The sequence below is a fragment of the Miniopterus natalensis genome, chromosome 5 (assembly GCF_054644295.1).
Source record: "Miniopterus natalensis isolate mMinNat1 chromosome 5, mMinNat1.hap1, whole genome shotgun sequence".
NCBI classification, from domain to species: domain Eukaryota; kingdom Metazoa; phylum Chordata; class Mammalia; order Chiroptera; family Miniopteridae; genus Miniopterus; species Miniopterus natalensis.
This window is the reverse complement of record NC_142085.1, coordinates 25,073,738-25,090,691: the sequence shown is the minus strand read 5'-3', so window position 1 is coordinate 25,090,691 and position 16,954 is coordinate 25,073,738. Positions and strand designations below refer to the sequence as shown.

General features: G+C 35.0%; 1 protein-coding gene across 2 annotated transcripts in view; it reads left to right on the top strand.

The window, feature by feature from the left end:
* The window catches only part of BMP5 (bone morphogenetic protein 5), a 107,845-nt gene that overhangs the window by 48,891 nt on the left and 42,000 nt on the right, over positions 1–16,954 (top strand). For both annotated transcript variants that reach the window (XM_016198036.2, XM_016198037.2), the window contains exon 2: positions 8,818–9,010. In XM_016198036.2, the coding sequence (XP_016053522.1) occupies positions 8,818–9,010 (193 nt within the window). The remainder of the gene's footprint in view (positions 1–8,817; positions 9,011–16,954) is intronic.

Here is a 16,954-nt window from a genome sequence, read left to right as displayed (position 1 = left end):
TCTCTCTCAAAACAAATATCACTTAACCTTTATAACACATTGCAAAGTAGGCCTTTTATCATCTACTTTCATTTTAAAGATGTAGAAATAAAGACAGAGAGATAATGAGGAGATTTCCTAATACTGTACCACACTCTTTATTCAGTTAGGGAACTAAGATTGAATTCCAGTTTTCCTCACTTCAAATTCGGGACTCTTAACTCTGGGACACATCATCTCCATTATCAAAAGGGGAGACACAGAAAAAGTGCTGTTGGGTTCCCAGCAGGAAAATTCATTTGGATGGGAATTGTCAAAGTTGTCTTTGTGGGCTTAGAACTAGAAATATTAAGTAGAGGTGGAAATTAGATCTCTGAAAATGAGGAAAACATTTTAGTTACAGGAAAGGGTGAGCAAAACTATCAGGTTAGGAAAAGGAGATAATTATTGAGGAATCAATTCATTCTACTTTCTTTCAAAACGATTTGAGCGTTGACTATGTGCTTGCCTGTGCTAGGTAATGCTGATTTTAAAAAAATAAGTTCCTGTCATTAGTTTCTATGGAATGTATCAATGAGATGGGAATACTGGAAAATATTGGTCAATTCCCAGAAAATTCTTACTATACCCCATATTCCACCTGACCACCTAATCCCACAATGTGCATTGACAAAGAGCTATTTATTATTTACTATTTTGGCCATAAGCTACCACTGTTCTATCTATATGAACTCTTTTCTATACCTGGGGTCATTCTTTAATACCAAGTTCAAAATGATCTCCTTTTGAAGCGTCCTGCGTAATGTTTTGCTCTATTTTATCCTGTCTTACATTACGCATATCCCTCATAAGCCTCCCCACAATTATATCATACCTGTATTTTTCTGTGTCTGTTTTTCTTATCCTGAGCTCCTATCTTTTTCCTTCTTATATCTCCTTAACTATTAGGATTTGGACCAGTTAGCAAATAAATATTTTGGGATGGAATAAATGTAGAAGTAGCAAAGGAGCTGTTTTAGGATGATCAAGATTAGTATATACGGAAGGAGAGAAAGAGAAAAGAGCCTCCTGACAGACAGGAGATGGACTGAACCTGTCCTCCAGGCTTGGAGTTGCTAGGAGCTGGCCCAGCGCTCGCAGTTCTGTGGAACATACTGGACAAGACCGCTCTGTGACCAGAAGGGCGAAGTCAGTAATAGGAACATTTCAATATGATCTGAGCACAGATTAAAAACAGCACTGTTCGAATCTTGAAAATGACCTTTTCCCGGATAATATTAGTGACTGTTTCTGCTTTGCCAATTCTACTTCTTTATTCCGCTTCTCTTCTTCCTGATTCATGGAAAAATGTATTAAAATACCAATTTTTACCTTTGCTGTCTGACAGCACCCAGTTCCAGAGCAAAACCCTGCCTCTTTGAATCTTTGTCCAAATCACACTACATAATCCCAATGAATTCTAACACCCCTTACCCAGGACCTTTATGTTGAAACAAGTCAATCCCGACTGTGTTCATCTATAGGTGTGTTTCCAGTGTTCAATTGTCCAGAGCACTGAAACAAGCTAGAGAGAGAAATTGAACGCACGGGAGGAACATTTGTAAGAATGAGCACAGGAAATTGAGACCAAGGCTCAAGTGGAAACCCTGGCCTTGGAATGAAAGAGGAAAACTTTTGCCCTGAGACAGAAGTAGCAGTCATTAATAGTTGAAATTCTGGTGCACGGAACATTACATTTGGAGTCATAAGACCTACATACTATTCCTGGCTTTGTAGTTAACTTACTATGTGGCATTGAGGAAGTTTTTTAAAATTTTAATCTGTGTTATGGAGAAGATAATGGAGGATCTACCTTATTGCATCAAATAAAGGAGAAGAAACAAAAATTTGAACTAAATTAATTTTATGAAATCAACAGTTTTATTGTTATCATTTATTAACTTAATAATTAAATATATCAATTTTCATACCAATGTTTGATACATATAGGTGTTCTCATTATAGTATTCTAAATAACCATTAAGGGCTGAGTGCTGAAACCATCCAATCTAAGGAGGTAAGACCATGAGACACGGTCATTCCAATTCCAAAGCTCTCTTTATACAAGACTTCACTTTTTTGTGTCCCTAAATTGGTTATATTTTTTATTTATTTATGTTTTAATCCTCACCTGAGGATATGTTTTTAATGATTTGAGAGAGAGAGAGAGAAACAGAGAGAGAGAGAGAGAGACATCGATGTGAGAAACATCAACTGGTTGACTCTCGTACATGCCCCAACCAGGACTGAACCTGTAACCTGGTTATGTGTCCTCACTGGAATGCGAATCTGCGACCCTTTGGTACATGGGATGACTCTCCAACCAACTGAGCCACAGCAGCCAGGGTGAAATTGGTTATATTTAAAAATATATATATTGGATCTTTAATTACATTTTGTAAATTTCAAATTATATGCACTGTATTTTAAATTGATTCAAAAATTAATTTGTTTCTCCTATTACAATATTTAAATTATTTAACCATTTCACCTTTTGAGATTTTCCTTCTGTATAAAACTGTATTCATGAAGCATTTATGAGTATAAGTAAGAGTATTTTAACTATAGAACATTTGAAAGTCCACTAACATTGTTCTTTGAAACAAAACATTCATGGGGATGATTGCTCCCCTCCAGGTCACACTTTGCTATGGTGTTTAGAGGCTGTTAGGGGTCCCTGGAATCTGGAGTTTACCACACTCTCTGGAATGGTTATCCCTTCAAAGAAACATGTAATGTGCATTTGCTGACCAATGAATAGATCTTTATAGGACCAAGTTTATGTTTCTCAGTGGGCTAGTTGGTGAAGATGTCTTGTGAAGTGACACATTTTGGCAGATACATGATATATTTGCTTTTTTTCTTTTACTTTAAAATGCAACAGAGATAAGTAATAATTCTATGAATAATCTCTTAATGATTTTTTGCACTCAGCAGCAAACAATGATGTGTATTCTTTCAACAGCTGGTGAGGCTCCTGGGAGAATGCTATCTTTGCCTTGCAGCTACTGCTTCTATTTGTGTCTTCCAAGTTGCAGCCCTGTGTGGGAGATTAAGATTGATTGCCCATGAATGCATCTCCTAAAAAATGCAGATAAATCACTAAAGAGATAAAACTGCAATCCTCTGTTAATTACTTTCACTCTTCAGATATTGTGGACATAAAAATATTTAGTCCTGACATTTCTATCCCATTTCTATTAATGATAAAGTCATTCAGAGAGGTGTTTGTTTAGAAATAAGAGAGACTGCAATCAGTCATTAACTTCTGTTAAGCTATATCGCAACAATAAAAGGCTTCAGTGTATGTTTTTAACCACAAGAAGCTTAATCTTTGCAGAACTTTGGCAATTTAGAGCACTTAGAGTGTAGTTTGATGCTTATATAAAGGGAATCCTGTTTCTTTTCACTGCCAGCCCATTAATCATGGAATGTGAGTCTTTTGATTCATATTTTATCTCTTGTATGCTTTGATGTTGCCACTTTTAAAAAACCAAAATACAATAATAAATTCATCCTCTGGTTCTGTCAGTGTAGGTGAGCTTTCCGTTGTTTTAGGTAGTTCACATGGATGGGAAAGCTTGGAATACACAGAAACCTGCTTCCTAGAAGGAAAAGGAAGTATATTCACCACCATGGCTATGACTGTTTTGAGCGGTGAGCTGAATGAATAATGCTGAATTTTTGATGGTTTATTTTCAGTGAGGCTGGGTGTATGTATATGCTGTAGTGACTCTTTTTAATTTTTGTAGAGGGCACTCTTGGCAATCATCAACTCAAATAATTAAGCAACCTTATGTCGATGAGCTTATTTTATTTTAATGGTGATATCATTGGTGTACACTTAAAATAAGCATGTATCATATATGACAATGGGAGAAGAACATGCGGCATTAAGTATCATGTATGTGCGGCTGTTTGGCAAAATATAGCCTTTTGATCGTGTTAGATATGTAAGCAGATATGAAAATGGCAGTCTAGTCTGGTCATTGTGTACTCTTTTTAATACAATTTTCATAGGTGAATTGATTGGAACAGGATGTGTGTTGTAAATCTAGTTATATTTGTTCCTAAACTCTCTTTTCCACTTCACATGAGGGAAATGGTGTCTGTGGCATGGGATAAGCAAATGGCCTCCACTAGAGATAAGCATTAACCTTCTGATCATAGTATGTTTTAACACTTTTTCACTCTATCTCTCTGACAAGTCCAGGTTCTCCCTTGAATGAGCTAACTCTCCTGCTGTCTTGTTTTATTTGTTTTTCATCATTTTGTCCAGGAATTAAGAGAGTCTTTTCTCCCACCAAATAGGAATGCAATTGTGGTTTTTATGGGTTCTTTCACATTTTCATCTAGTAATATTATTAGAAATGATAGTAAATATTTTTTAGGAACCTCATGGTGGTTAGTTGATATAACATGTAAATTATAGAGTGAATTGAAAGGACCAAATATTTAACACAATATGAATTTAAAAACCAAGAATAGTAGACATTAAATTTTATTAATGCTTTTAAGCTTCCCAAGACATTTACAATTGCAGTGGGTTAGAGCACACTGTAATATACAGAGAAAGAGAATACTTAATACTGACCCTAATCATTACAATATAAAGAAGGCATGGGTAGCTCCTATAAAAAGCTTGCACTTAAGGAATACAAAATATGTGTGTATATATTTTTTTCATCTGTTTTAGGAGTGTTGTTTTTGGTAGTGTGTATGGTAGGGAAAAGGTTGAAGTATGAAGGGTTCCAGATGGTGAATTACAATTATTTTAAAATATGGTTGTAGTAAAAGAATGACCTCACACACTAGTATAAATATTAGATAATATTAACTCAAGTTATGAATACAATCATTGTTTATTCATAAAAATTTTCTTAGATAAGATATAGAATTAATATTAAATAAGTAAATACAGTACAACATTTGCTAAGACTGTCTGGAAGGAGTGAGTTCTAGAAGAATGAGAAGAGTTCAGAGAGTATGGCATCTACAGTAGGAGCATCATAGAGGCAAATGAAAGTATTAGAAGAAGACCAACTTTCCTGAGTGATAATTAGCTAAAACTAACTAACTAACTAAACTAAATCCAGGGAAAACAAACAAGCAAAGTGCTGTGATGTCCAGGACTTAGGAATGGAAATCTTGATCCTGGGATCAAACCTGTTCTCTCCAAATTATACATTGTGGTTTCTTGGGCACGCTATAGAATCTTATGGACATAAGTTAGGTTGTGTGGATTAAACCAAATATGCGCCAAATAAATGAGAGTTAAATAAATTATTATGTCTTTAGTCAATGGGGAAAGCAGCAAAGATGCTGAGTAAAGAGACAGAACCTGATTTGATCCATTTACACAGTTTTTCTCTCAACCAATATTGATTAGGAGACATCTTTGAATTAGGCAATATATTGTGTTAGATGTTAATTATATAATGATGATCAAACCCCTGATTTTCCACCCTATTTGCCACTTTTTTTGTGTACTGCTGAGAAACATTGCTTAAATACACTAACAATGAACTAGTCTCTAAGTACAGAACAGCAGGATGTCATGATGTAGGTGGTATGGACATTGAACAAAGATTTATAATGAGCTTTAGAAGACAGACATCTGTTCCCACCTAGCTGTCATCACCCAATTTCTTATTCTTAAATCAGGGGTGTTAATATTTGGCCCTCCCTAGCATGACTCTTTGAGGTAACTGAGATTGCCTTGTGAATATTTGTGAGCATCATTAGGAGCTCAAGGTTCTAGAAATACAAGTTTTATTCCATGACTCACTCCAACATGTCCCATGAAATTTACTAGTGAAATTATAATTCAAAGCAGTAGGATATAGGATTTTGAATCACTGGACAAATCTGCACTGCAACTTTATTCTGTGTGGTATATTTAATATAAATTTTTATGAAACTCTTTGAAAATTTGCCCCCTTAAGGGGTTAGGTTAAATAGCCTGGATTATAAAACTGAAATTTTATAATAACAGTTGAAATTCTAGCTTTCCACTTTATTACACTAACATCTCACAGGGGATTCCAGAACAGTAGATGACTTTACATAATATGAATTCAAAACTCATCTGCATTATCCAGGTGCATGCTTTAGATTGGATCCCAACAAACTCATGCCTCAGCCCTTATTTCTAGAACTATAGTTATTTTGGTCCTAATTTCAAATATAAAATTGATTGCTAATGAAAAATTAGATAATGGTTGTTACCACTTAGAATTTTCAATATTGACTTTCAGAATAGAGAAAATATATTTCTGAATGGCTGGTTGGCGTACGTGCCATAAAGTGTGGAACTCCTCAAGCAGAGCTGGGACAGTGCCACCTCGTCGCACAAATGAACATTTCTGGAGCAAAGCAATAAATATTCATATTAAAGTGGAATAAATAGAAACTTGAAATGACCTCAAATCGGTTAATTTCCAGCTTTTCTGCCAAATGAACTTGAAGCCAAACTCTGCGTTTTCAGAGCTTTCTGGATTTTGAACTTGTGAATGTGACGTTTTAGATCTTTATTAAAGCATAAATACTTCATAAATTAGGACAAAGTAATAAATAGTCTTTAAGCAGAAGCGGTATATTTGGCATTTAAGATCCACAGCCTGGTGGCATCGAAAGCTTGGGTTCAACTCTTTGGCAAGGAGTTTACCCTCTATGCCTCCTCGGTTTCTTCATCTTCAAAATGAGGATAATGGTGGAACCTACCTCAGAGGTTGTCATGAAGTGTGATATGTTAATGTTTAAAAGTACTTAGGACAGTGCCTGGCATCTAAATAAGTGCTATTTAAAGCTGTTTCATGTAAAACATGATTGTTTCATAATGTCATCTACTTTAAGTTAAGATCAGAAAAGAACAAGTTTACATCGAATTAAATTTAGTTCCCTGTAAACAAAAGCTGTGGCTGGTTTTAATATTCATACATGTGCTTTCAGACTAGATGCCCAGTTTCTAGGTATTTTCTACCCTTACACGTTCCCTCACAAATGGCTCAATCAGGAGAATGGACAAATGGAAAGAAGGGGCCAAGTTCATAGCCATCTCCACTGTTGCCAGCAGAAGTTTAGCGCAAAAAAGAGGTTTAAATTATGGACCAAAATAGGATTCTAAAAATGAGGGTATCATCCCTATTTAAGGAAAAGTGTTTTAAATAATCTCCCTGGGAATAGACCTCTCTTAGGACTAAGATAACGATATTTTTAGAAAACAGAACTTTTTGAATCCTGTGAGGAGTGTTAGTGTGAGCCAGGCAGCCCAAGAGAGCACCGCCCTGGTCAAGCTCCACAGGGCAAAATGCCTCCAGGCATAGCTTATATTTTCCCTTCGCCGCCTCAGGTGTCTGTGGGGGGGCGGGATGAGCTCCTGGTTCTAACCACTGCCTACTCTTCTGGGAGAAGTAAACCAGAGGTTATTTTGGGTGCTGAAGGCAAAGGATCGCGGGTGCCTTTGTCAGGAGCTTCCTCTCAGATGTGGAACCCGCCGGGCACCGGGACGCCGATGCCTAGCAGCCTCCCTCCCAGTCAGTCCTGGGTGGCAGTGACCTTCGCCTTCTTAAGCTTAGCCCCTTCTCTAGTCAAGGATCCCTAGTTTCTCATATCTATAGCAATGTTGACATAATTTCAATTAAACTCCTAAAGATATTTTTGTATTTTAATCCAATTTTTGAACCTGGTGAATGTATTTATACAACTTATACATTTTTTTATTTTCTTGAAACACAGTTTTAGCAATGAGACATGTCACTGAACATTTAAAACATCACTGTAGGCTGTAATTGTGAGACACCGCGCACGCAGTGTTTTGCAGTGGACTTTCTGTTATCCTGTTCTGTATTATCCTACATAACTGAGATTCTGAGAAACTTACCAACACTGAGAAACTTAACTCCATCAAATGTATCACATCACTGCAAATGAACCCTTGGAGGTTTTGTAAGAAAGTTTTTGGTACCCAGTAGATACAGACTGTATCAAATAATAAACTTCTTTACAAAGCCAGATTAATAATATACAGGACACCTACTCTGCGAAATTCTTCAACATCCCTTAACATCCCTAAAGGCAATGTCCTCTGACTTTATTTGAAGGGAAGGTTGCTGAATGGGGGAAATATATTCCCCCCTCAATTCTGAGGAAGAGCAGAAAGAGGTGTTTGGGGGGGCTTTGTGCAGTATACAGGTAAAGAGGTTGCACTAAACAACCTATGAGAACTAATGGAAGAGCATTTAAAAAAAACACATTTCATTTGCTGAAAGGGGAAGACATTTTAGAAATCATCTTTATTCTGAAAATGAATTTGGTCTGTGTACTTCACCTCTAAAGCGTCATCAACACTGTCCTTATGTGCCCACGATTTCTCATTCTTTCTTCTTATTTTCCTCCCTTGGCTGTGCTAAATATCACCACCAACTTCCCCTGGAGCTCTGGAAGGTTCTATAACATATTCCTAGATCCTGTATGAACCCTCTGTGTTCTGGTACTTGATACATACTAGTAATCACTTCACAACCTTCACTTTTAAGAGACATTTTTGGATAGCCTTTCCATTTAGGATCCAGGCATTTGTACAAAACCACAGAAGTTATATTGCTTTTGAACTAAAGGTTGTTGGTTTGTGGAGTTTCTCTCAACTGGAAACACGTATGAGTCTGTGGTTTTAGTGTTTTCCCAGTTTTATAATATCCTGCGTGTTTGTTTTAATTGCAAAGCTGGAGAATTTACCGTTAATTTCCATATTTTATAAAGGGCTCACTTTTTCCTCTCCTTTCTTCTTTTCCTTTTCAGTTGAAAGAGACAAAGATTTTTCTCACCAGCGAAGGCATTACAAAGAATTCCGCTTTGATCTTACCCAGATCCCTCACGGAGAAGCCGTCACAGCAGCTGAATTCCGGATATACAAGGACCGGAGCAACAATCGATTTGAAAATGAAACAATTAAGATTAGCATATATCAGATCATTAAGGAATACGCAAATAGGTATGGGCTTTATATCTAACTTATTTTAGCAAACAAATGTGATCTATCAAATCACTTTTTGGGGTGTAATGGCCAGGTACAGGCACATTAAGAGCAACAGATCTGAAAAGTGTCTTCTACATTCCCCAGCTTTTCCCTACTCCTGACACCAATCTCTGTGCACTACATGGTCCCTTGCTTGCCCACATGTGCTTTCCAGGCCTCATGTCATTTTGTAGATGAGAAAACTTCCATTTTATTTTGCACACAGGAACTTCATAATCATATGATTTAAATCATTTGGTGTTTTTTAAATTGGAGAAGAGCGACTTTGGTTTTCATTGGCATTAAGTGTAAATTGTGTCATTATGTGTATTTTTTAAATTAAATGTATTGGGGTAACATTAGTTAATAAAATTAATAGGGCTTAAGTGTACAATTCTGTAATACATCACCTGTATATTGCATTGTGTGTTTATCGCCCAAAGTCAAACCCTGTCATAATATATTTGACCCTTTTACTCTTTACTGTCTTCACCACACACCCCTTTTCCTCTAGTAACCACCATATTGTTGTCTGTGTTTATGAATTTTTGTTTGTTCATTGCTTTGGGTCAAAGAAGAAATAAAAGGAGAGATCAAAAGACACATAGAGACAAATAAGAATAACAATACAACATATCAAAACTTTTGGGATGCAGCAAAAGCATAATAAAAGGAAAGTTTATATCATTATAGGTCTATCTCAAGTAGCAAGAAAAATCCCAAATAAAAAAGCTGACATTACACCTTAAAAAAACTAAAAAAAGAAAAACAAATGCAACCCAACAGCAGCAGAAGGAAGAAAATAATAAAAATTAGAACAGAATTAAATAAAATAGAGAACAAAAAGACAGTACAAAAAATTAATGCACCAAAGAGCTGGTTCTTTGGAAAGATTAATAAAATTGACAAACTTCTGGCTAGACTCACTAAAGAAAGAAAGAGAAAAGATTCAAACAAAATCAGAAATAAAAGTGGAGAAATTATGATGGACACCACAGAAATACAAAAAATCATACAAGAATACTGTGAAAGACTATATGCCACCAAATTCAATAACCTAGGAGAAATGGACAAGTTCTTAGAAATATATAATCTTCCTAGACTGAATCACAAAGAACTGGAAAATCTAAATAGAACGTTGTGTGTTTTGATGTAAGACATTGTATTTACAATAGGTCTGACAGTTTACCTGTGTCTTCTATTTCTAGAATGTTTAATTCAAAATGGTGTAAAAGTGAACAGAGAATCTGAAATACTAAATGTATGGAAATCTCAGTTAATAGTTGCGGCAAATTAACCATTAAATAAAAGAGTAAAGCAGGGAGCTTAGCAGAGTTCTCAGACCATTCACTCAATGATAAAATTGCTTGGGTAACACCTTGGCAGGAGATTTGCCACCTTTGTTGGGCAGCTTTTACATTTTCTTTTAACTTTTATTGAAATGTTGTGTTGAGATGAGATCCATCTCCGGTAGCTTCTATTCATTAGATCTAGCCCTTCCCTTTGGTGAAATACTGTGTCTTTTTTTGGATAAGACAAATATTTAAAGATAGCTATCATGTCTCCTCTAAGGCCCCTTTGTCTCCTGGTTGAATATTTCTAGTTCCTGACGTTTAGATTTTTCTTGGTCTTCTGGAGTGTCAGAGTTTCCCAATGGCTGTTCCGTGGAACGTTAGCCCTCACAATAAACAGTCTAAGGTCAAGTGCATTTGAAAAGTCTACCTGTTAGACCATCCTCTAGGAGACTCACAATGCATATCAGAATATTAAAGTCTTGGAAAGGCTTTATAATAAAGAAACCCAGTCTTGCTCAAATTTATTTGACTACAGAATCTTTTTCTTTGGGTGCGTAATAATATCCTGTGAAACACTGGTTCAGCAGGGCACACTTTAATAAATACTGATCTATATACACTATTATTTTTAAGAGCAGTAATTCCAAGGCAGAAAGTTCTATGGTCCTTTATCAGTTGTAACACTTACTAGTTATTTGTCTGTGGGTGAGGTTTTTGTTGCTGTTTTTTTTTTAAATCTCAATCCAGTGGTTCCATTTATAAAATGGGGACACTAATTTGTTTTTCTCAGAGACAGGGCCTGACATATTACAATAGATTGTTTTTAATAATGAATAATGATGTCATCTTTCAAAATACAGTGACAAAAATTGAAAATAATACTCCAAATATATTTCTGTGTCTGTTTTCCCCCTTGGACTGTGAGCTCCTAAAAAAGGGATAGTGTCTTAAGTAATTTTATTTATTTATTGTTTTATCCCCACACTACAAATTTGTTTGGTATGATTTAAAGTTTTGAAATCATTATTACCCATGACTGCAGTACTACTTCTACTAACATATTCTAAAATGCTTAAATTTGCTTCATTTTTGGTCATTCACGTTATATTTTTATGCATGTTGAATTTGTACATGCTTACTTAACATACAAAGTGGGTTTTGTTTGTTTTTTTTACAAAACTATTGGTATGTCAGGTCTCTAACCTTTGGAATATATTTGCTGATTTTTTAAATCTATATACAAACTTTTACATTTATCATGAATAAAGGTCCTAACTTTTATTGAAGTCCATTGTTCTGTCTTCTCAGAATATTTTTTAATGTCATCCATTGAACTAGCTATCCCTTTGAGCTTTTCTAAGTTTGTGAATTGTATAACTTAAGACATAACAATGATGAGAGAAAGGACTAATAGAAGAGCCTATTCACAGTTATTTGTAGATTTATTGTGAATGAATCCACGCAGATTTTCATTAATAATACATTTCAGAATATTGGTGAGTATTGATCCTTAGCTTATCAGACTTCATAATATTGGGAAATTAAATTTCTCTTAAAAATGGGGCTACTATATATCTTGAAACTTTGATATTTCCAATAATACCAATTTTAAAAATATTACTCTCATTTTTTCTACAACTACATCTGCATGCTCTTTTAGTACTGTTGGGTATAATTTAGCTAAGTCTTCATATATTTAAAAAAACTTTTTTTAAGTTAAACTTATTGGGGTAATATTAGTTAATAAGATCATGTGGGTCTCAAGGACACACACAATGCAATATACAGATCATGTGTCGTAGAAATGTATTCTTCATGTATTTAAGCGTGTTTAAATCTACTCTAAGATCTAAGATTTTACTGATATTTTCCCTAATTTTTTAGAGAGAGAGAAAGGGAGAGGGAGGGAGAGAGAGAGAAACATCAATGATGAGAGAGCCATTGATCAGCTGCCTCCTGCACGCCCCCTGCTGGGATCCAGCCCACAACTTGGGCATGTGCCCTGAGGGGGAATTGAACGGGAATCTCCTGGATCATACAGGTCGATGCTCAACTGCTGAAGCACGCCAGTTGGGCTATTTTCCCTAAATTTTTGAAAAATGATTTCTAAACTCTTAAGTACATGTATATCTTCAACTGGTGTTCTCTTGCTTTGCCATTCCAAACTCTAGGGTGGCATAGATTGAATAGATTCTATCCAGTGTACAGAATATTATTTTGAAAAATTCAATTCAGTATTAATTCAAGTCCACCAAGTTCACATTTTTAAACATTTGCTATTAAATATTGTGGCTGAATTATTATTTTCATCCTTGTAAGGTTACGCTATGCCTATTGTCTTTTGTGGTGTTTGCTTTTGCTAATGTGCATGGCTTTTGTCTCCAATTATCTTGTGGCTGAATTATTATTTTCATCCTTGTAAGGTTACGCTATGCCTATTGTCTTTTGTGGTGTTTGCTTTTGCTAATGTGCATGGCTTTTGTCTCCAATTATCTTTTTCAATCTCTGAAACATACAAACTCAAACATACATACCCCACATTTCAATTTTACATACCATTGATCAGGTGAGAGAATGTCTAGCAAAATGCTTTCTTTGTCTTTGAAATAATCATTCATTCATTGCCAGGCATTCATTAATCTGCAGTGTTAAGAAAATGCAATCTGCCTATCATGCCTATAGATCTAGGATTCACTTTTTGCACTTTGTTTTCTTTTCCAAAGGAAGTTATTTAAGGGACAGAAAATATAGAAACAGCACAAATGCCTCTCTTGGAGTTTCTGTTTATAAATCTGAAAAGAATAGAAGGAAAAATAAGCATTTTAGAACAGTAAATGATATTTCCAATCTTTGGGCAGGACTAATGCTTATCACAGTGCAGAGATCATAGTTCATACTAAATACATTGGTCAATATATAGCTATATAGTTTAATAGGGCATTTATTCACTAGGGTTTAAAGTTTTGTGTGCATAGCCTAACCATAGTAGGAGATGATTATAGTAACAATAGCGAACATTTGCTGACACCTGCTTTATGTAAAGATGAAGTAAGCAAAAATGATGCCCAGTGCGTTTACTTAATGAAAAATTATATGATGTTTGATTCATTTAGAAGGAATTGCTGTGTTTTTGCATCTAATAATGAAGTTAACGCCACCCAACTTAACAGCATTACTATCGGAGCTATCTGTGAACTTGTCCCTGAAGACACGTTTTTAGATAAATAGTCAAATTCTTCTATAAAATACAGTTGACAAGGTATGAGGATTGGAGACTGCTTATCTGTAATTTATTTTACAGAAATATCAGAGATTTGGGCAGGTGAGACAAAAGTTCATGTATAAATAGTTATCCCAATATTGCTGTTTACAATTGCATAAATTGAGAACGCCAGTTTAAACAGAAGAGGAAAAGTTACACTCCAATTCCTGGAAAATTGAAATGCTATACTTTATACAGCAAGTAGAAATTGTGTTTTAAAAATATTTAGTAACCTTGGAAAATGCTCAGCCTGTAATGTTAATTGACCCAAAGCAGGAAACCTAATTATACACATTATTATATTAATTTTAAATCAATTCATGTGGAAGAATCAAGTGCTCATTACAGGCTTGTGGGAAATTTTAAATTTCAATTCTTTCCCCTTCTCTGTACTTTTAAAATTTTTATAATGAAAATTATTTTTATCATGAGAAACTTGCATAATTAAATATAGTTGAGAGAAATGATAATGAAACAACTTTTTATCGCATATCCCTTTGTAAATTAGTATTCCCATTTTCCCAGGTAGAGAGGTGCAAAAATCAAAACAAAACAAAAGTCAGAATTTAATAATAAATTGCTCTTGATTTTTCTTAAGCTATGGAAGGCTTTCTTCCCTCACAGAAAATGAATATAAATAATTACTGTTTCTTTTTTCCTTTATTCTATGGAAAAATTTTCTGTCTACTGGGAAGCTTGACTTCAATTTTCTGAAAATGAGGAGAAATAGATGAAAAATAATTCATTTTTATATCATGTGATCACAGTTAGAACTGAAAAAATTTTAATTTGAAAAAGTAATTTTAAAATCTGATTGTTCCTATTATTTGTTTAGTATTGATTATCTGTGGTTTCATATATTTCTTAATCAAGAAGTAAAATAGAGGTAAGGAGAAGGAACTAATACCTTTGGCCATTTTCAAAGCTAGGGTCACCTCTTAAAACATTTTCTTCAAACTTGTGGGTCTTATCTACTTAGTGTTTTGAATTAAACTCAGAAACAATTGAAAAGTCAGCACAGACTGTACTCTTTAATGCATTACGCTTAACAATGCATATGTGTGTGTATGTATATGCATATATTTTGAATCCTTGCAATATTTTAAACTGATTTTTTTTAGGTATAATTTATATTCAAGACATGGATCTATTAACCATCTAATCTATGAATTCTTTGACAGTGTTATGTAACCAAATAAGAGAAAACCTATGATGTCATCTTTTTTCATACTTATTTATCTTAGGGAGGCTTAAAACTCTTAAAATTATTATTTTATTTTACCATCTCCCACCTCCCCCATTTATCCTTACTCATATTTAAATGTGTGCAATTTAAAGGAGTGTTCTGATATTTATCCAAATCTTTATTTTTCTTGGTCAAAAGTTAACACACTTTGCATCATTTCACTTATTTAATCTTTTCATAAAGGCTGACAGCCTGAAATTCTATATGGAAGGCATTGCTCTTCAGTCACACCTCATATATCTGGCATTATTGGGAAATGAGGTTTCCACATGATTGAATTTTCCAGATAATTCAGCTGAGTTCGGCATGCTTTGCTGAGTGCCTACCATGTGGCAAAGCACAGGGGCATAAGGCCTAGTAAATAAGATCTCCAAAGCTCATAGCCTGAGGGCTGGGGCTGTGGTAGGCCTGCTGCACACACACGTTAATAACTATAATACAATGTGCTAAGCACTATGATGTAAGCATGCACTAAGTGTTGTGGAAACACAAATGAAGGGAAAATTAGTTCTTCATGTGGGAGGGTAAGGGACCTTAGGGGAAGCCACTGAGAGGGGTTCACCCTTGAGTTGGGTCTTTCTAGATGAGTAAGAACTGCTGAGAGAGAGAGCGTTGTACCCTAGAAGAAATATTCCAAAGTGTTAAAATGTTTAAATGCATAAAATAATTAAATAATTCAAATAAAATGATCAATGCCAGTAATACTACTACAAAGTCTAGCAGCCAGCACTTATCCATTTAACGGGCACTCACCATGTGTCTGGCACTGTGCTAAGTGCTTTACTTGAATTAATTTTTTCACAAATATATGTACTTACATATTCCCCAAAGAAAATCTGCTATGTATAATTCAACCTTTTCCTAATGTTCTGCTATGAATATAAATTTCTGTACTCCATTGTAAAAACATTTTAAGCTAGCTTGCTCGATGTCATTAGCCACCTCTGCTGCTTGGATATATTTAGCTAAGCTGTCATCATTCCAGTTCACAGTCAGCTTCATATTTACATCATCTCCCCCTTCCCTGCTTCTCTAAGATTTGTGATTCTTCTGTGGACATGCTTCAGAATGTACACTGACAATTTCTACTCAGCAAAATTTCATGGGCTCTGGAGAGCAGTGCAGCAGAGCAGGACACTCCGATGGTCGATGACATTGGCTCTAAGCACACAGCGCGGCTCGCAAGCACGGCTGGCATTTCTTCAGTGTGCTGGGAGCGTGCTCTATTCAGTGGCTCTCAACTGGGGTGTCTTGGCCCCCAGAAGACATTTTACAGTCTCTGGAGACATTTTTGGTTGTCACAATTGCTGATTCTAACACTGTTAAGCTAAAGCTGCTCATGAGAGAAGCTTTTGACGTTATAAACTCCGGAGAATATCATTTATTAATTTGTATTCCCTGGTTACTGTGTTCCGTGATAGAGCTATAATCGAGTTCCTTAAGTGGTGTGGTGGTATTTATGTCAAAGACCCAGAGAAAGATGTATGCTTTCTCCTTGGGTGGCCATCATTACATTTTTACTAGACTTAATAAGCTCTTAGAAGACAAAAGGAGATGGAAGGAGGTGAAATAGTTATAATAGTAGAAATTTTGGGAATAGTGGAGATGTCACTATAGACTGTAAGACTCATTTCTAATGAAAATGGAAGAGTACAATTTTTCCTCTAAAATTTATCCATGTATCTTCCACACAATTTCCCAAGGTTTTTCTTGGCAATGTTTACATAATGGTTTTACCTTCTTTCTCTCTCTCTCTTCATATATAGGGTGTCCCAAAAAATGCATACACACACTTTGAATAAGTATAAAGGCATTGTTAATTAAAATACATTTCTTTTTCAAAATTGATCTATCAACTGTTAAAATGGGTATACATTTTTTGGGGACACTGTGTATATATATACATATATATAATGTGTTTGTGCATACAAACATGCATACATATAATAGAAAACTATAACAATCTGAAGAATATTTCTCTTTATCTTTTATTATTATGTAAACAATCTTACTTCTTTCTGATAAGTTTTCAATTTAATTTTTTCTTCTATTGAATTTAGAGAGAAAGTTTTATGGATCATATGTATCAATAAATGTTACTAAAGTTAAAGAAAATG